Source organism: Stigmatopora argus, chromosome 21 (genome assembly GCF_051989625.1).
Source record: "Stigmatopora argus isolate UIUO_Sarg chromosome 21, RoL_Sarg_1.0, whole genome shotgun sequence".
In the NCBI taxonomy this organism is placed as follows: Eukaryota; Metazoa; Chordata; class Actinopteri; order Syngnathiformes; family Syngnathidae; genus Stigmatopora; species Stigmatopora argus.
Window position 1 is genome coordinate 3869584 of NC_135407.1, and position 21335 is coordinate 3890918.

The 21335-nt window shown below is 40.1% G+C and overlaps 1 protein-coding gene across 6 annotated transcripts in view; it reads left to right on the forward strand.

Moving 5' to 3' along the window:
• csmd3b (CUB and Sushi multiple domains 3b) overlaps positions 1-21335 on the forward strand; it is a 185887-nt gene that overhangs the window by 22940 nt on the left and 141612 nt on the right. For all 6 annotated transcript variants that reach the window (XM_077590441.1, XM_077590443.1, XM_077590445.1 and 3 more), the window contains exon 2: positions 16989-17211. In XM_077590441.1, coding sequence (XP_077446567.1) covers positions 16989-17211 — 223 coding nt within the window. The remainder of the gene's footprint in view (positions 1-16988; positions 17212-21335) is intronic.

Below are 21335 nucleotides of genomic sequence, written 5' to 3' on the forward strand. Positions count from 1 at the left end.
TTTTTTTTTTGGTGACGTCTGCAAAAAATACAAAAATCCCACTGTGCGTCCTCAAGATGCAATGCTTTCACGATGGAGAAGTGGCTATTAATTAACCGTGGTGATGAAATTTACTTGACACTTTAGGGATTGACTGCACCTGCTCGCTAGGCGTAAGCATTAGCAAGAAATAATTGTAATCCCTACCTTGCAGTGTATGAGATTTGTAGATTTCTCTGAACACGACTTAATCGCACAGGATAATCTTTTAGTCATCTGATTTCAATCCATGGCCAACTTTGATCATCTCGGTAAATGTAATCACAAATTTAGCTCGATTATATGAAAGTACCAAGGCAGAACTGTGAAATAAACGGACCGTCAGCTTCGCCGCCAGAATTTGTCGAACAAAGCGAAAGCGTTCATCCCTCAAAGCCAAAGGGAACGTTCCCGGTGGCCAGCTCGTTGGCAGCCAAAGGAAGAACGACCTTTTTGTACGAGCTGTTTCCCCAGGGGGTGACCATGCATACCTGTGACTGGAAACAGTCTCCAACGTAAAGATCGCTTGATGACTTTTGGGATCACTCGTCCCTGCGGCGATCAGCGAATGTTCTCGGCGTTTTGTACAGTACGTGTACGGAACACCCAGACAAATAGGTCTGCGACTAACTTGTAGATGCCTTTGCTGTTTTTCTCAGCAACTTCAAATTTACAAGAGTCCATTACTATTCATGAACAGCCAGACAGGAAATGGGCCCAAGAGATAAAGGGATAAGGTAGAGAACAGGAGTAGCAGTGAAGAGACAGGGAATTTGATGAAGAGGAAGCAGACAATTGGCTTTTGTGCAATGGCCGCCGCAGTTGGAACATGTCTAAATTAGGGGAGAAAATGTCACTGGTTGTCGGGGGAATAGGTGGGCTGGAGGTAAAACTTTTGGCCGCACTTTGTGCGATGGGGAAATGTCAACAGGATCTTCTGCATAAATGGCAATGGAATCGTAAAACCGCTTTTTTGATCATACCAGATACCAAAAAAAATGATAGGTTAAAGGAGCCACCTGAATAAGACACTTCCTAATTGCTCGGAGAAAATTCTATTATCACGGTTGACAATTGGAGGGAAACAGTCTAATTGGGAGATGGTCCTCCTGTATTACTTGCTATAAATGTGATCAAAATGTGTACTTCAGCAAGTGGGCAATTTTAGATAAAGTAACAAAAGCTAGCAGAAAAGCACTCGTGCTTTGTTTGCTTAAAAGCGTTTACAGCACCATCCAATTAATGTCAAACCACTGATTATTAATTACTGCATCGCTGACGGAATGCTTAATGAAATGGAGCTTGTTGAAAATTAGGCCACTCACGCTCTCTGAACATTTACAAAGACTTTTTTGTTGTTGTTTTAACAGGATTGATCATTTTAATGTTCACCTCAGCCTTTTGTAATACGGGCAATGCTATTTTTAGCATCCATTAGAGGCTTTTTCACTTTAAGCCATTTGGGGAAACAAACACGAGCGAATTGTAGAAATTACCTACGCATTTGCCTCAATTACTTCTGTTCTGAGATGGCCTTCATGCTTTTTTATTTCCCATTGTTGTTTATTTGTGTACCAACACAGTACAATTTAAGTCACCATTTACTCGCTCAACATAGGCAATCATTTCTGGCAACCAGGGAAAATGCCACTTTAGGAAATTAGCATATAGTAGCCTGGAACAAAACCCTTGTTTTGTCCCTTTGAGACAAATAATGACAACTGGTCCTTTCTGAAATCACAACATCCATTTAAATATATGGCCTTAGGTCTCAAAATCTTTCCTAAAAATAGCTTCGGGCACCTCAAGATGTTGACTCGATGCTAACCCTTGACATTTATCTGTATGACTGACTCACGCTGGTGAAAAAGACACACACACACACACACAGACACACACCATTTTTTAAGGAAACACACAAACATGGTCTTTTGCCAGGCCTTGTGGTTTTAACACTAGCTGTCACCGCTGCCACATTGTTTTGACTCGTTACACGGGATCTCGCCGCCAGCGTGTCTTTTTGTGTGTATCTTTGTGGGGAAAAATATCATTTTTGTATACATGCGGTCGTATTGTAGATGGCATATCTGACAGGATCGAACAACACAAATCTGTCTTGACAACACGTCAAATGTACAAAACGTAGCGCATACGGTTGAGCATGTTTGTTCCTTTCATCGATTTGGGTGAAAAGTGAAGCCAATTTTTTTTTTAAAAAGCGGCTTTGACACTATCATATATTACAACACATACATGCGCACACGTACACGCCTGAAGGCCGATTAAATCAGATTTCTTTCAAATCGAATTTAAGTCAGTGTGCACAATCTCGAGGAGATCATACAAGCGTTCCAATAATCGGGCCCCATCTTTGTCCTCGTCTGGGTTCCCTTTTCCAGCTTCCCGTCGGTTCTCCATCTGCGCGCTCCGTAATCTGATCCAGGTCTTTCCCCGTGACCACCTCTTCTTTGCGGTTGATGATAAAGCAAAAAAAAAAGAAAAAGAATAGAATATCAGCAAGCCCCTCGAGGCGAGTTGTCATCTGGCGCTTGGTGATGTCTTTGTGGGCGACGCATTTGCGGTTGACACGGGCTGATGCTTGAGTTGTGCCGCTGTAATTTCAAGCTTTGCAAAACGAGATCTTGACATCAGAATGTGCTTGACACAAAAGTCCCACTGGATCTTTTTTATGTACTCAATGGAACATAATATGGGAAAAGGACATTTAATTGCACCTAGTTTGAGCTTTTGAGTCGCAAAGAAGTTTAAATGAGTGTGTAAAATAGCGATTATGGTTCTCTGGAAATGTGAGGTTTTTTTTCTGAAATGTCACAAATATGGTCAATCAGTTCAAATTGGTTGGGTTGGTCCGCTTTTTCAATTAATTTCGTCTATTCCTGTCAAAATGGCACATTCATAATACCATCGTAATATTGTTTTCAATGTATTACTAACATGCTGCTTACTTACTGTACATTTATTAATTATACATGCGGGCAATTATGACACAGGCATAGGTTAAAAACATAAGTGAGATATTACCCCCCCCCAAAAAAAAATCCAATGTATCAACTTCCATCTCTGGTTCTGTGGACATTATGGCTATTCCCCGTCACACTTTGACACTGTTATTAACACCCTGCTTGTTTCAGTGTATCAAGTACATATTGTACATATAAATGTTTTACACTAGTTGACATTCCAATAGTCGTCTTGTTAACATTTTGCCCTCACTAGCAGTACCAGAACCAAGTGAGTTGTCATATCGTCCTATTCATTGGAAAAATGCTGTCTGAAGTACACTTTTTGCGTGTGAAAACTTATTGGTCTGCAGCGATAGGGTTTTGATTGCTCGTGAGCAAATATGCTCCATCAGCCGTATTTCCTGTTGCTTGCTGTGCTTCCATATTGCACCGTTTACAAGAATAGAAAACTTGACCCGTGTTTGCCGACATCACAGACTGCATTTAGACTCTTGGAGATGACAGTAATGGATGCAGTGGTCCATATCGTTGGCTGCCACCCGTTTCGTCCACTTCACTCTATCTGCGTTTCTACATTTTTTTCCCCCCTCACTGACGGGCGGGCCCCAAAAATGTTAGCTTCTAAAGCGGCAATCGTCACAGTTGGTATGCCTCTCCATTCTCCGTCAATTGCACACATTTACATGTCTAGCACCTCATACCGCTGCAGGCAATATACTAGCGCGCGCTCTCCTGCTTTGTAGCTTCATGTGATGTGTATGCGTGTGTGGGGGGAATCTGAAATTAAAGCTGCTCGTGTGAATCCAAACTGACTCTCACACCCAATCTGATAATTGCATTAGGTCTCTATTTGAATATAGGCTCATCACGCGGTGTAATTCTTCCCGTTCTGCCGTGTCCTCGCATGTAATTGAAATGAAAGCGTAATGAATGCATATCGGAATTGGAAGACCCTCACTTCATTGACTTTATTGGCAATGCCGTAGAAAAACACCCAACCTCAAACGTCCTTTTTAAAGGGATCTTTTTTGGCTATACGATCTGATGTCAATGTCTGATTGTCGCGAAAAGATGAAGGTACTGCATTTTTTATGTTTTGACACATCTTGTATGATCATGCTTTTTTTAAAAGTTGCTCAGAATCCTAAAAATCCACAAAACACTTGAGCTTTATAGGAAATATTTTCTACAATTTGACTTATTCAACAGTATGGTATCTAACAGACTGAACATCATTACTTTTTTTTAAACGTATGGTATTTATCCACCTTTACGATAACAATTAATATGGACAACCTTCTCTGTCTCTCCTGAGACATTACAGTACTGTCATAACAATTTAAACATATTTGATTGTTTCCGTTTGCTCCTTTATATTCAAAACCTCTTATTACTCATTCTGTTCTTGACATCAGCATGACAAATAATCCCATTATCTCATTTTCCAAAGGCTTTAGATATTTGGCATGAGTGGAAAAGTTCAACGTTTTAATGAGAGACTTTCATTAGCATTAGTTTCTCAAAGGGGGGCCAAACGCCTGATGTTGGAATCCTACCTCATTATTTTTTTGGTATTTACACTGACTTTTAAACCACCTAAATGGCATCCTTAAATGATTCAGGGGCGCATTAAGACACTAAACAAACAAGTTGAAATGGCCCCCAGCCCATGTAAGTCAAAATTACACCTATATTTTATTTTAGTATTTATGCTAGCGCACACTCATCCTTAATTTTCACATTCCGGGAACAGTATGTTTACGTCTCCAAATTGCGTCCTCTATTTTGATAGAAGCGATCCATCCAGAAAAGTACTTCAGTGCATCTGGAATTTGTTTCCAGCTGAGCAGGCAGCTTCTCATGGGCCGGGTCTCCGCAGGATGCTCGGCGTACTCGGAACAGGTGTTATCCGCAGGTGGGCTTTTCGACGCCATTAGGTTAAGTATGCCATTTGGCTAATTAAACAAATAATCATCACATCTTGTAAGCCATCGTGGTCAGCGCGCAGCACTGTCCAACTTCTCATTTGAGGCATTTAGAGGGCTGAGGGGAGATGGGAACGATGAGGGAACAAAGTGGAGGGGAAAATGATAAATGGGAGCCAGCGTTGATAAATGTGAGGAATGAACGGATCAGCAGATTACGCTAGCGCAGTTTTTATGAAGCTTCTTCAAAATCTGGCGCGATTCCCCCAAACTAGTCTTTTCTCTCCCGCCGCCGACGTGACACCTCGCTCGCTTTGCCCTGTTTCGGTTAATTAAAATGTCACAGGGCATATGAACAACCTCTCCGCTGATTCTAGATTTAAACGAACGCCCACACCCGGGGATTAGTCATGAAAATAGCATAATATTTTGTTGCGCTAATAGAATGTCACACAAATGGAAATAAGGATGAACGTCATCTAGGAAAGGTCATCTCTTTGTCAAAAGCAGTCGCATTTCGGCTCGAAATGGGTTTTGACGTTACATTTTCAAAAAGGTTCGTCTAGGTCAAGACTTTAGAAATGCTAGCTCAGTTTCATAAACGGACTCGGCATGTTTTGAATATCCGCAGTGCTTATCCCTGTTTTGTCAAACATATTTTAGATACGTTGTAACATAGTGGTCGTGGTCTTTTGGTCGCCCAGACCCAAACAACGGCCGACCAAAAGACCGGCGACCAAAAGACCGGCAACATAAGGTAAAACAACACGGTCTACGCATCAATAAAAGCCAACAATGGCCCTGAGCAGTTTCACTGAGCGGACGTGTGAGTGTATGTGTGTATGTACATGCGTTGTCCCTTTAAGAAGCGACGTCAGTCAGGGTCTTAACAAGTTCTCCAACAAAACACAATAAAAGTATGGGACATTTGGAGCTTTTCTTCAGCCTAATAATTAATAGGGCATTAAGTATGACTAAATAATAATTCACAGTTTGTATTTAGGGAATTTGAGCAACGATTTAAATGGTAATTATCAATAACCTTCCGGGCGACCAAAAGACCGGCAACCAAACGACCGAGTACCGTTGTTGCCTTGTGATCACCCGATGGGATAAAATGTGTATTCCACGAACAATCCATTCGACTGGTCTCCCAGTCCAACATCATCTCGCTAAATTCTCGCTACATTATAGCCCTCTATTGAAATTGCCTTGCTTTGTATTGGTCGACTTTGAGTTAACGTTGAAATGCTGCAGACAGCACATATCAAGTCACCAATTACGTAGCTGCCCTTTCTCATTAACCTTTCTCGCTTCCCCGGTGTCTCACCTCGCACGCCCACAACATCGTGAGCGCCGCTCATTTTCGCCGCTTCTGACGTCAGACCTGTTTCTCGTCACTAACGACAACAACTGTTACTGCGCTATAACCGGTTGGGGCGCTATGCTCGCTGTTAGATCTTTGTGGGGAAAAAACAAATAATGTTTCCACACACTTGTCACTTTCTACAAATTTCTCTCCTCGCATCGCCAACTTGTTTCTCCGGCTCTCTTGCTCTCTTTTTAATACCATTATTGGAACCATCAGCCAGAGTGGTGGCATTTACTGGCCCCGACGCTATCCCACTCAGACAAGCTAACCCGGACGAACGCGCACACGCGGCTATGGGCCGCCTGCCCGCTGCGTGCTAAGCTAATGAGATTGGCGAAGCGCCACGCTGCCAATTTCAGCAGCGCCAATCCCACCACATACGTGCAATTTTCACCCTCTCAAATAAGCATAGAGATTTACGCCTCGAGACCTGGAATGGAGAAAACCCAAAAAACACGGGTGTCATGCTTGCCGTACAGAAACAAGGATGCGTCGTCTGCTAGATAGCAAACTGGCAGATGGGAGGGAAAATGGCAGCAGTTGTAACAAACTGGCAACAGATTATCATTTGCCGAAGACAGGCGAGTAGATGATTGACGTTGTTATTGTGAGGCTGTTGTGTACATCTAAATTGGGGTAAATTATTGGTGTAAAATGTTGATCACTGAGACACTAACAGTGGAAACCTGATTCCATACGAACTTTTTGGGAACATTTTAAAAATCCAAACTGCCCTCGTTTTCTTTTCCAAACACGTGAACATCTGTTTGTGCCCGTATTATCATTTCATAATGTCATATGCTCCAGATAGAAGTCGCGAGAGAATTCCTTCCTTGTTATAACCATTTTTTTCACCATTCATTTTATTTATTTTCTTCAAATCTACTCCTGTTTCTCCTTTTGTGTTTGAAAGTAGCTTAAATTGTTAATGATGTGGCAAAGAGCCGTGTGACGGTAAAAGTTTAATTGCAAGCGAAACGGCAAAAAAAAACCAGCAAACCTCTGAAGAAAACCCAAATGTTGTTTGGGCTTTTTCTAAAAGCATGTCATCCAACATTAGTCCGCAATAAATTTGACAACATGATTCTTACCCAAATAATTGCCTTTATGATACAGCACCCCCCCCCCCCCCCCCCACACACACACACACACACCAGTACCACACAGTCGTTTATCATTCATAGAATGACGAAACCCATCAATGTTTTACTGGGCGACGGCTTGTGGCGTTAAGGGAGGATGCTGCAAAGCGACAGAATATTGTTCAAATTGGGCCGCAAGGCTCGGAAATGCGTCCCAACATTTTAAAATTTGCATAAGTTCATATTTTAGGAAAAAAACAGATGGATAAATTCAAGGTCTTCTTGTTTTTCAGTTATTTTAATTTTTTTAAATATTGCATTAAAAGCAACAGTCTAAGGAGAGTCGAGGTAAGCAGCTATAAGTAGTCGCTGTCCATGGTGCTGAAGTCAGTTTTTTTCTGTACTGAAAACACATTTTTCTCTTGGAGTAGAAGGTAATTTGAGGTTAAAGGAATGAGTCAGCTTGTGAAAAAAATGGAAAATAATCAGTGAACTAAAAATTTCAATCTATTTACCCTTTTTATATCAACAGGACAGATGAGCTTTTCCACTTTTAACATTGCAGGCGCCAAAAAATGATTCGTAATCAATGCTCCAAAGTGCGAAAACAAAATCTGCATGTTTTTGAAACTATAATTAGAAGAAAAAAATGCCGCCTGCATATTAATGATTTCTAATTATATACTTATGTGGCGACAACTCCGAACTTGATTAGCAAAAAAGCCACTCTTGGAGTTGCTTTGAAACAATATCTGTCCAGTAATTAATTTGTTACCAAAATAAGACTCGTACATACACAGAATAAGCATCTCGGTGCCAAAGTTTAAGCACGTGCAAAATTCCTCGTCTCAGCAAACCCTGATTTACGACTTTGTGTTTTTTTTTCCCATGCAGGATGTTTGCATGCGGAGGTGACATTTGTTCCGGCAATAATTCAAGCCACTTGACATTTATCATGCTAACACACCCAAACACGAGTAAAAGCAAAACGGTCTGACCTTATTTATTTCGAAGACTTGCTGAGCACTCAACGCAACACTATTTAGAAATCTTGTTTGGATATTTTAAAAGAAACATTCATTGACATGCAAATGGTGCGAATAAACTCTGAATGATACTTCATCCAGAAACACATTTTCTTCCAATTTTATTCAATTTATACTCCTCCATCATCGTCCTTTTGCGTTGGCAAGTGAAAAGGATAATTAGGTTGAAAATGCGCTCGGTATAATCTACTTCGTACTTTTTTTCCCCCTCTTTTTTTCTCGCTGTGATTTAATATCTAGTTCTGCTGCATGAAAAACTGGCAATGAGCTGAAAGAATGTGGAGAAAAAGACCGCAAATGCTTTCCAAAAAAGTCTTGGCACTTGCCAGATTGGATACGCGCAGTGTTATGATAGTTCAAATTGACTCAGAAGCAGTAAAAAAAAAGTGAACAATGTCTGTGTTGATGTGATTTCCCATCAATATGCAATGGTAATGTCCAATATTTGATAACAAGCAATTTTATGAGGAATCACATGTCAAATAAAAGTGGAGTTATAAGAATACAAAATAAAAGGAGAGCACTAGTTTAGGGCAAAGCTGTCAGTGTGTCTATTTGGAAAATGCAATTCTAGGCAACTATTTTGAAACTAAGATGTACGTATAAGGAATATTTTGCACACCAACCTGACGCTATTCATTTAATAGGGACTTGTGATTATCAACATTGCTAGTTAGGGAAGTGTGAAAGAAAAATTATTAGGACAAGATTCATTCATTCATTCATTTTCCAATTGCTTATCCTCACAAGGGGTGCTGGAGCCTATCCCAGCTAACTAGGGGCAGCAGGCATTATACACGATGAATCGATGGCCAGCCAATCACAGGGTACAAGGAGACAAAGAACAACCAATTATAGCTAGGAGCAATTTAAAGTGTTCAACCAGTCTACACTGCATGTTTTTGAAACCAGTGTACACGGAGAAAACCCACGCAAGCCCGGGGAGACGATGCAAACTCCACTTAGTGAGACCCAACCTGGGATCGAACCCCAGAACTTTGAGGCCAATGTGCAAACCACATGGACCACAGGTCCATAAAGTGTAGTAATTACAATTGCGACCCTTCGCCCCCTTACATGTCTAGTCTGAAGTACGTGCCACTCTGTAATTAATTAACAGAAGCTCTATTGTTCACTCCATAACAGAGAAATATCAATCATGCCATTTAAAAAAAATGTAAGCAGTGATAAATCAGCTATGAAATTATTTCTGTACTCCAAAAGCCACCGCAGCATCTTGCCTTAATTGGTGCGTCGCATCGACCCTATTGGTTGGCATCCGTGGATTTATCCATAGATACATGTGCACAACAGCAGTACGGCAACAGTGACTGATTAGCGAGCCGAGACCGGCAATAGATTCTTTCAAGGTGATGATTAATCCATAAGAAGCCAAGCCCCGAAGACAAACGCGTCTTAACAATTAGTTATGACACAGACACGCTTGATGAGTCGGGGCGCCGTAATGAAAATGAACAATTCTGCGGACGGAATGGGATTGAGTTACCGCTGGCCGTCGGAAGCTCATTACACAGATGGGAGAAATCTTTGGCGTTATTGATCTCGGATGGAAAAGGAATCGTGATTTTTTTTTTTTTTTACCCATGATGCTTTCACAGTCAGTATGAGGAGGCTGAGCTAGGTTTGTTGAGTCGGATTCGGAAATTGGGAGCTGTGAAATGGCGGTTTTGGACTGTGTTTACCTTCTTTGCTGCTGTCGCTATAAATAGATGTATAATGACAATAAGACTATTCTATTACCTTTTTTTTTTGCAAAAGAGGTGCTAATCCCTAACTATGGAATGCCTGAAATGCTGCATGTGGGAATGGGAATGAGTCATCTTCATTTCTCACATGTTGGAAATTGTTTTTCATTATTTTTAACCTTTGCTAAGAACGGTTAAATGACACAAAATGGAGGTGGAACATTGCGTATAATAAAGAACAATTTTTGCTCTTTCACTCTGCAGTGTTGCATTGGGAAAAAAATAATACAACACACCACCAACAGAATAAAACTACAAAAATATCAAAAACTTCCATGTATGCATAGAAAATCTTAAATATAATGTGGGTCTTGTCAATGTCATTTTTGCCATTGGCCACATTGTAATTACAGTTTCCTTTGGAACTCCATTATGCAGCTAACCCACTAGAAAACAGTTATTTCATTTTTTTTGCCAATTTTAACTGGATGTTGAATGGAGTTTAGGAGAAGCAGGTCTGTTATTGTGGTCCACTTGTTTTGTTGAATAACAGCTATTGATTCCCATCTAGTTACGTGTCCATCAACAACGTCCAATTTTGGCTTTTTAATAGTTAGTTATTGGCTTTTCCTTCTCAAAGGATGTCCCAGAATGTATTTTTTTCTCAAAACCTGTCCAGATACTTGAATTATTTTGTGTCCATTCTTTGTGTGCATGTGCATTTGTTCTTTATTCAAGGCATACTTCGCCTTTTGGAGAGACTATTGACTAAATTGGTGTGAAATGTAAAACGCTAAACGCATTTTCAGGACGATATGGAAATTGGGTCTGGTTTGTGCCGCAGACCTCTCCACTAAAAAACAAATAGTCAACCGAGCATTAGTCGTTGGATGGCAACAGAATCTAATATTGGCCTGTAAAGTGGTTCACTTTATGAGGTTTGCTTCTCTCCCGCTGAGTAGAACCATGCATGCTGAGTATTTGTGCGGGTGTATTTGACAACCAGCTCTTTCCCACTTTTATTTCCAAATGACCAAAAAAAAAAGCAAGAGCAGGAATGTAATCTAATAATTCGTCCCTTACGTTGCTCGGTTTTATTTTTTCCCCCAATAGTGAAATGTATTTTTTAGTCGTGACTTGTGAATTAGTTTACATGTTGACCTTTGGGTTGATGTTCAATTTCGCCTTTAAGCTGAAATAAAACAGACTCGCCACGATCAAACTATAACCTCGCATTTCACGTCACAATAAATCCTAAAAATGAAGTGATATTCACGACCATTGAGGGTAATCCTTGACAGACAATATATTCTCACATGTGCTTCCAGGATGAATACAAGAGAAATGTTGCTCCATCAATAATCTTTTGATTATGAAAACTGTCATTTTTTTTAATTCCGCGGCACTACCGTCGCTATTCTCTCAATCACAAATCACTTAGACTGTCATGGCGCATTGACCAAGGTGTCAAACTTGCCACGTTTCTAGCTACACTTTCCTTTAATTCCATACTGAACAAACTTTCCGTATTCAAACCCATGAATAGCGTACATATTTTTACCACAAAGTCTGGTAGCCATTTTAAAATGTAAAATTGTATCTGTCCAATGCATTTTCCCCTGATGTCTCTTAAGCTAATGACTGTCTTTAAAAAATAATGGAGACAAAATATGATTTGAACCCATGCAATCATTAAATCATTCCTCGTGCAAAATAGGAAGAGCAAAAACAAAAAACAAAAAAAAATAGAAGTTGACTTGGATCCAGCATATTTAGGACAGCGGGGATTGTTGTATTTCTAATGACTGTTCAGCTCCTAATGGAGCTTCCTTTTGTTTTTTAAGCAAGGCTCTGTCTCCGAACAGCGTAATGAGAGCAAGTGTGTGTGTGTGTGTGTGTGTGTGTGTTTTGTGTGTGTGTGTGAGTCATTAAAGAAGCTTCAAGCCTGCCATTATAGAAGAGACAAATGAGGAGGGAAATATGTGGGGTTTAATACCTTTGTTAATGTGAACGCACACTTTTTTTTGGGGATAAATAACCACCTGGATGAACCATACGCTAACCGCTGTTTGAAGCTCCCATAGATGCCAAAGAAGGAACTACAGCTAACTTGTCCTCCCCTGACTCAAACAGATGTTCGGATATTATATATTAACAAGAGCAGTGAAAAGAAATGGCTTTATGCTTTCATTGAATGGAGCGTTGTCTCAACGTGAAACCTGCTCGCTTGTTTTATCATTTTTCAAGGCTTTTGGGTGAAAATAGGTCGTGTATGACTATGGTCATTTTTCAAAAGAGGATGGATCGCCTTGTGTTTCTTATTATAAATTCACGCTATTTTACAAATGATTATACACATGGTGTTTTTCTCTGATGATTCTTATTAGTTAGTTGGAAATGGCACTTTTTAAGTCACCAAATGTTCGAGAATAATTTCCCAAAAATATTTTTATACACTTTAGTTGAGGTTTTGCTTCATGATAATCCAAATGTATTCTATAGGGTTTAATTCAGGGAAGGTTTTAATGACCTTTCAACCCATTCACACAATTCATTAGCATAAAATGATCATGAGATGCCAAATTGATACTTTGGCCATTAATAGTACATATAAAAATGTGTCTAGGAGATTTAAAAAAAGGGATCCTCGACATAAATTGCTTTATTCAATGGTGATTAGCACTTTTGAAGTAGCAAGACATGCTACTTGTACAGCAGAGTTTTAAAGTTCAAGAGTAATTAAGTGTGATGCAAAAAAAAAAAACATCTCAAGCCTATGTAGGTTGCATCTTCCTTCATAATAGTTACCATGGCGACATACAATCAATCAAAAGCCCCCTTCATGTTCATCGTGTGTAATGTTCCTTTGCGAGACAATCGTTAAGCACCATAAAAACAAACACAAAAGTCAACATGAACATAAAAGCTGTGCGAGTCTGGGCCAAATTGTTTGCTAATGAAATCAATCAAAAATTCAATAACTGGCAATTGCTGTCGTAGCCTATATAATTCATCTTTTTTATGAACACACAAACAAACTCAAACATGCTTAACAGGGACTGAAAGTTACTTTCAGCTGACCGCACATTCACGTAAAAAGTTGTCCTTGCCAAAGTGAAGCATTTAACCACCCGCCATTACGGAAAAGGCCAGCATACTGATAAAAGAGCACATTGCAGCTTATTATTATTCAAATAGTGCATTTGCTCAATTTGTGTGCCTCGTGCTCATTAGCCCTAAATGGTCATTCGACGCTATTAGGATATCTCTTCAATTTGATGATGTGGAATTGGACAGAACTGCTAGATGATGCGTAAATGAAGACTTCACTCAAAAGAATTTGGCGGAATTCATATTTGTCCACCTGACTGTGCAAAAACTTTGCATTCCGAGTCATTATAACATGCTATTATTGATGCTAAAATAATCACCCAATGCTCATAGTAACCTGTCTACGCAGAAATGACCTCGTTTAAATGCAGTTCGGGTCACGTTGGCCAGTCAGCCAATTAGGAGCTTTCTTATCGGATCACGAGTCTCTATCTATTGGACTCTTGGATTGCAGTCAGTCACAATTTCAACGTTACTGTCTCAATCAACTTTGCCCCAATTTCATTCCCAGTACTCTTGGTATTTTTTCCCCCTTCTCTTTGCCCCTCATTTTTATTCACGTTCCCTTTCGCCCACCAATGATTGACAGCCCGACAAATTGATTTTCAGCCTGGTGGGTTCCCTCTGTCTTGCTCTCTCTAGGCATTTCCCTTATTTAGCTTCCATCTCTCCAGGGCATAGTCGAGACCGGCGGTTTGACGGAACCCGTCTAATTCTTGGGTGGATTTGCGTTCTGTGACAAACCCCAGCGGCGATCGGTCGCTTTCGCTTCCATGTGGGCTTTTTTTACGACTCTTACATTTTCATCTGGGTTGGCTTTTGACATTTTTATGATTTTACCGTGGATCAACAACAACAGCAAAAAACAGAAGACACACACACTGAATTCTCCGATCTGAACCCCAATGAGACAAAGGCAATGTTTGATAAATGAAAGACAGAGACAAACAAAGTGAATGGATTGGCTTCCTCACAATGGTTGAACAATGCTTGTTTTTTCCCCCCAAATGAGCTTATTGATTACGGCATTACAACACACTGTGGAAAATGACAGGCCGAGTAATCGATTTTTCTGCTGGAAGTGTGTGCATTGTGATGGTTTTAAGGCATTTGCTTTGCCTTGCTGTTACGCTTTTAGTCGCTGGCCTCATGTTAGTTTGTAGCTGCGTAATGCCCCTTCGAGGATGGTGGGATAGCAGGTAAATCTCTGCTTATCTTTGAAGTCACCTTTTCTTATGCATAGTCCATTGAATTCTCTGTGATTTGATCAAAAATGGCAGGAAACCTGATTTTTCAGTTGAAGCTAAAAAAATATTTGCGTGTTTTTCTTGCTCAACTGATGACGTCTTTTCCAGTTTATTTGTTTTGTTAAGTCAAAAGTTATCTTATTTTTTCCTCAAAGGCAAGAACAATTTTAATTTGAACAGGATTTTACCATTTTTTTTATTTATCATTGATGAACACAATGAATGGATTTGAAGAAAAAAACAGAACAAATTTGCCCTCCAATTCACTTCAAGCTATATTTACTACCCATTATCACTCCTGTGATTATCAGTGATGGGTTTTTTGTAGCCATTTTTCTCTTAGTGAAGTGCTGTCAACTATTATTTAATATTTTGATAAGTTAACACAAAGAAACATGTTTTTCCTTCAGGCTCTTCACCTATATGTGTTAAGTCATCACCATCTGAGCTTTTCTAAATGGCTTTATTACCATAGAATTCATTAAATCCACTCAGTTCACACACCATTATTTCCCTCTCTTGGCTTCTTCTCTCTTAGATTTTTTTTTGCTGAGCGGACAGACTTTTCCCGCAAAGTCCTCAATTCCTCATTAGCACTCATACTTACGAATACATTCTCTGCAACCCGCCAACAGTTTGCCATTTAGTCCCTTTGTCTAAATCTTCTGGGGGACAGTCACAATAGACTAAAGCACGAGCGACCAATTCCGTGATTATATGTAATCGCCATTTTGAATCATTCGTCTATCGCCATCAATGGCAACCAGTGAGTTAACGATCATTTTTCAAGCATTTTTTAAACCTTCTAGTCCTTTTGAGATGACAAAACAATGATTTTCCACCTAATCTTTGGTACACGGTCGATTGGATCGCCGATCTTTTGGTCGCCGGTCTTTTGGTCGCCTAGAAGGTAAGTGATAATTACCATTTAAATCGTTGCTCAAATTCCCTAAATACAAACTGTGAATTATTATTTAGTCATACTTAATGCCCTAGTAATTATTAGGCTAAAGAAAAGCTCCAAATTTCCCGGACTTTTATTGTTTTTTGTTGGACAACTTGTTAAGACCCTGACTGACTGACGTCGCTTCTTAAAGGGACAACGCATGTACATACAAACTCTTCTACACTCACACGTCGGCTCAGTGAAACTGCTCATTGCCATTGTTGGCTTTTATTGATGCGTAGACCGTGTTGTTTTACCTTGTTTTGTCGCCGGTCTTTTGGTCGCCGGTCTTTTGGTCGCCCGTTGTCGCGGTCGGGGCGACCAAAAGACCGGCGACCAAAAGAACGGCGACCAAAAGACCGGCGACCACACGTAATCTCCCATGACTAGCTGTCGAAAAACGTACTTTACGGATATAAACGGTCGCCCGCTCGTCAACAAGCGTGAACATTGGCGGTAGTAAATGTTTCAATCGCGGGTCAACCTGAGTCGGATGTTCTCTTTTGGGGTGAGAGGTTAACAAACAAGGTGAATTGAGGTTACTGATGGAAGAAATGACGCAATGAGTGATGGGTTCAGACGGGTGAGGACAATTATATCCTCTGAGTGGTTATTTGTAGCTGTGTGCGGCATTTATTTTGGTTTTGACTCTTATATGTGCATGCGTATTGAGGACTGCTGTCAGTTTCGGTCTAGCAGTCAGCATAATTAGAAATCTCTTTTACCGCTGTGTCCTCCTCATGCTCTTTCTCTCTCGCAGGCCCTCTTCCTCGTTGTGAGCGATGACTTTTAAATCCCTTTCTTTTTGTATTATTTTAGCAAAGGGACACACGTCCCAGATGGGTGTAACGACCGTGTGGACGGGTTTCTTTTCTCCCGTTTGCTCTGCGCTCCGCTTGTTTCTTATTCACCCCTCTATCCGATTTAATGACTTCACTTCATCTTGGACCAAGACATCTTTTAATCTATTAAGTTTGGATGAAGCCCTGATGGACTTGTCACCAAATGCGCCCAAGCGTATCGTTAAACACAGCGAAGGGAAAAGGAGACGAGAAAAAAAAACAAAAAAAAAAAAGAGTATCGGCTGCTGCTGTCTTCTTTTTTTGATGTTATTAGGGCTGAGTACAGCTCGGATGAAGAAACCGCTTTGAACCGGCGTTGGATTTTCTTCAGATGACTGAATTGTTTTGTGGGTTTCCTTTGGAAAAGTAGAAAGTACTACCTAAATCAATATGAAATTATTGACTCGTCTCAAGAACACATGCAGACAATTCATTGTTTAGCATACGCTTAAGTGCTCTTAGGTTGATGAAATCCGACTCCAGACTTTGCTGAAATGAGACACAAACGAAACTATCTATCCTTGAGAGATAAATTACCAAGTTTTTCTGTCTTTGCTGGCTCACGTGGGCGGAGTACGGTTTGATGGATTCACTGTAAAAAAGGGGGCGAGAAGGCCCGTTCATCACTGCTCACAGAAATTGAAATGGTGTAAAAAAATTAAAATAAACAACCATTAGACTTGAAATTTTCTTCTCCTCCTTCTTGCAGGTTTTATCTATACTTGTGGCGGTACCCTGAAGGGCCGAAACGGCAGTATCGAATCGCCGGGGTTCCCCTATGGCTACCCCAATGGCGCCAACTGCACCTGGGTCATCGTGGGGGAGGAAGGTAGCCGCATCCAGCTCATCTTCTTGTCGTTTGCCATCGAAGAGGAGTACGACTTTTTGTCCTTGTACGACGGACACCCACACCCGGCCAACTTCAGAACCAGGTAGGCCGACAATGATTCCCACTTGAAGCTCATCTCTTGGTATAACGACTGGATTGGAACGTAGCGCAGATTGCGTCCGAAGTTCATTGACAGGTCGTAGACTTCAAATCTATATCAGATCTTAATTGCGAACTTCTTTTCTATTTTAACTCGAAGCTGTTTTTGGAGTTTCGTTGCCAGTCTGCCGAATTAGCAGTCGACGGGGTCCACGCAAAGGTCCAATTTATTTAGTGAGATTTGGCGAGACGTGCTTCTGAGATGAGGGGAAGCGATTTAGGTCATCAAGAGATGCAAATGAGTCCTCTCCATCGTTGCTGGAAAGCAGTCCTCACGCCATGGGACGCTTTGGCTCGCATCCGTTAGAAGGCTGACGCAATAGGCATTGGCAATCAAAAAATGTGTTTATTGTTCAAACCGTGTGAAGACGCCAACAATGAAACGGTGAATATGGGAGTTGGTTTCCGGAGGCCCAGGGAGAAGAAAAAGCAGTTAAAAGGAAAGCCAAATTGAAACACGTCCTGGGTTGACTTAGATTTTTTTTTACTTTCAAACTTGAGCAGTGTTTTGCCACATTTTTTTCAATTTTCACACTTTGCAATTGCAGTGTCGGGTGAATACTGATCTTTTCACATTATAGCATATACATATGATTTCTTCCAGGCCTAATTGGCCATTTAATAGCGTGACTGATGTCAATTTTGTGAGCAAAAATTATGCAGTCGCTGCATTAAGAAACACCATTAGAAGGCTTTTTTTGCATGAAAATGTCACCACAGATGTAGTAACGTTATATAAGCCTGTCTTTTTGTACCTCACACATGCAGTACATAAATACCGCATATTTTTAACGTTGGAATAAGACAAATCTAATTATATGAAAATTAAATCGGCTAAGGTAAATAAAGTAATCAAAGACAGACGGCCATTGTGGTAAATGTGTAAACTATGCTAAAATACTATGAAAGAGGCAAGACGTATTAATTTTTTCCCACTGGAAGACGTAAACAATTACAGTGCAGCTCAGCTTCTGGCTCATACACATCTTGGCCTGTGATATGTTTTTGGCGGAATATCAAACTTGTAGCCCAAGAATAAAAAAAAAAAAAAAAACTGTGCTTTTGGCACAATGATTGTGACTGGAGGAAATTGTTACTTTTTTGGTCTGTATTTCCTAAAACTTACAATAGACCAGGAGAATTGTGAGTGAAATCTTAGCATAAGAATATATGTTACGCCATTTTAGTGATTATGTATTAGCAAAGCACACTGGAGATTCCTCCTCAGCTCGACATGTATTCACTTCAAACACTATAATTTGTTCTAATTACAAGTCTTCATAATGAATTAAAGGGCACCTCGCTTGTGCCACATGTTCCGTAGAGCAGTTCCAAGTTGGCCCGCTGACAGCCGTTGATTTTATGTGAAAAATCAGTGTGGCCCACAGCGTGGCAACGTCGAGCTATTTTGACAAGCGCTCATTCAAGGACGTGGCAATTCAGATTGGTTATGTTTGTTTTTGTGCTGTTTTTTTGGGTGTGGAAGTGGGGGAAAGTTACGTAGAGTTGGCCATGCATGTATTCATGCGACTCTAGAAAAAAGTTGCACATATGAGCCTCTCATGGGGTTGACAGGAAGGATGATGCTTTCTCTCATGTTTCATGCAAATTCAGACTGACACATTTGCATGAGGTTTTCAGCACGTCTTCGCGTTTGTGATTTGATTTAACCAGAAACTCGTTTATTTTGGTTTGTGCTTTGCCAACAAATTGATCTTTTGGCCTGGAAAAAACAAGTCAGGAAAATGAAGTTACTTCAAACCAAACAGTAAAATCATCCTCAACAAAAACTGTAAATTTAGCTTTCTTACTGTCGAGAGCAGACAATATTTTTTTAAACTTTGGCGTTCTATTTCAGGGAATTATAAGGCTGTTCATGTTCACGGTAAATAATGGTAATGAAAGAAAAGCATGTCTATCAAAATCACACTTCAATTTTAACCTAGTCAAATTGGATTGGCCATCTAGCGGCGTCAATGGCAGTGAAACTAGATATAACTAACTGACAATGAATTGTTTATCTTTTAGCCTTTACCAACTGAATTTTTACATTTATTTGTTTGCCATTTTTCACTGAGAAAAATAATTATTCAAAAGGGGGCAACAAACAGTCGTTACTTATTAATTATTCCTTTACGCTACAAATCCTTTTCATGAAAACATTTACTCATTTAATTTACTGTATTTATCCGACTTTAAGCCACTGTTTTTTTTGCCTACTTTGAACTCTGCCGCTTTGAAAAAATGGTAATCCATTTTAATTTGTCAAAATAATATTTTAACAAGATAAAGCTGATGCACTTGATTTTGTTTCATGCATTGATATGACCTGTGCGTGAAAACAACAATTTAATCTTTTTGTAGTTCATTACATCAAAATGATTTATTCGCAAAAATGAGAGTTAGACACACGTGGAAAACATGCAATCAATGTACGTGTTTGCGTGCAGTAAACGTTCATATTTATTTTTTGTCAGCGCCAAATCAATACATAAGGGGCTAATCTCAGGCGGCCCTGATGCAAGCCGAGACTTGTGTTTGGCGTCTGATTGGCTTCGATCCATCGCGTCTCAGTCAGGAATCTTTGGAAATGTGTTTACGGCGTCTGCTACGACTGTCGGCGAGCACATTGGCGAGTCAATAACGCCGGGTTTCCAGCTGGATGTGGCCCGGGCAGACACTCGACTAATCAAATGTTAGTTTAAAGAACTACAAAGAATATAAAAGAAAACATATCTCAACTGTGAAATTATAAGCAAAGATTTTTCAATAATTCACATATTACCACCCTAATTTGTTGATGATTTTTATGTTTAGCGCCGTCAGCCATCGCCAAAAAGTCAAAGTAGCTTGAAATTTAGCGAGACAACGAAAAAAATGACCCACAAAGTTTGCATTTTTAAAGCCACCAAGAATCTGTTAACCAAAAAGATGTCACGAAGTTCGTTTCTTTGCAAAATAGCTCATTTACTTGAGTCAGTACCACAAAAAGCTTTAATAATTCAACTCGAAAATGTACTCCGGGAAGCATTTCGTCTTGATTTAACCGCATCGCTGGTTTTGGACGCGCACCTCTGCTTGTCGTCAGTTCATTATCGCCGTCGCGAGTCTTTCTGGGAACTCAGTGTGACGCTATGCGATCCACTTGGCAATGAGGAGTACAATTGTGGCCAGAATAGGGGGAAAAAACTAAAATACAAACAGGAGAAACTCCTGCGCCCCAAGAAAAGCAATCAATGCGAGATATATGCTGGAGTGTAGGTCATATGTCTTTAGGTGGGTCAGAGGGTGAACGACAAGGTTATTGGGGGCTAAAGATGAGATTGTCGGAGAGGGGAGAGTTAAGTTAAGATCTCGTGATGTGTGTCTTCAATTACGGTTTGGTGGCTCAACCTCCACTTTGGAGGGGGAAAAGAAACACTGCAATCCAAAGAATGATTGCATTTGGGGTGAAGAAGGTGAAGAGAGTTTAGGCTGCTTGTCTAATGTGATTTATTATGAGCATTTTCACTCAATGGACTTCTAATGGGAATATAATGTTTGCGCTTCGTTTCGATTTCAAGCCTCTGTATTGTTTTGTCGGCGCAGTCTGATGAGCCAATGCGAGCCAATACAATTTCACCTTAGCTAATGTCTTCATGCACACTTTGTCTTTATTATTATTTTATGAAACTCGGAGGTTTTGTCACATATTGCACTTCAGTGTTGTTAAACACATCTAAAGCTTTGATTTCAGCCTCAGCTTACAATTTACCAGGTGGTTATTTCACTATCACTCTGGTTTTCTTTATCCCTTTAAGCTGGAAAAGTGAGCACTGCCTTGTATTTTCATGGAGATTCATTCACATGAAAAATGAAATATTCGAATGTGGAGGGGAAACAGCTGGACACTTCCACCTGGCCCTTATGTCTACTCAACATGCTCTTCATTGGGACTCTTTTAGGCAAATTACCTCATAAGGGTGCCGTCCATGGAGTTCACCATTAATGCCTATTGAGATCTTGGAGACTTTTTTTAGACATATTTTATCTTGGTTAAACTAGTTTTCTAAAAAGCATGTTTTTTCC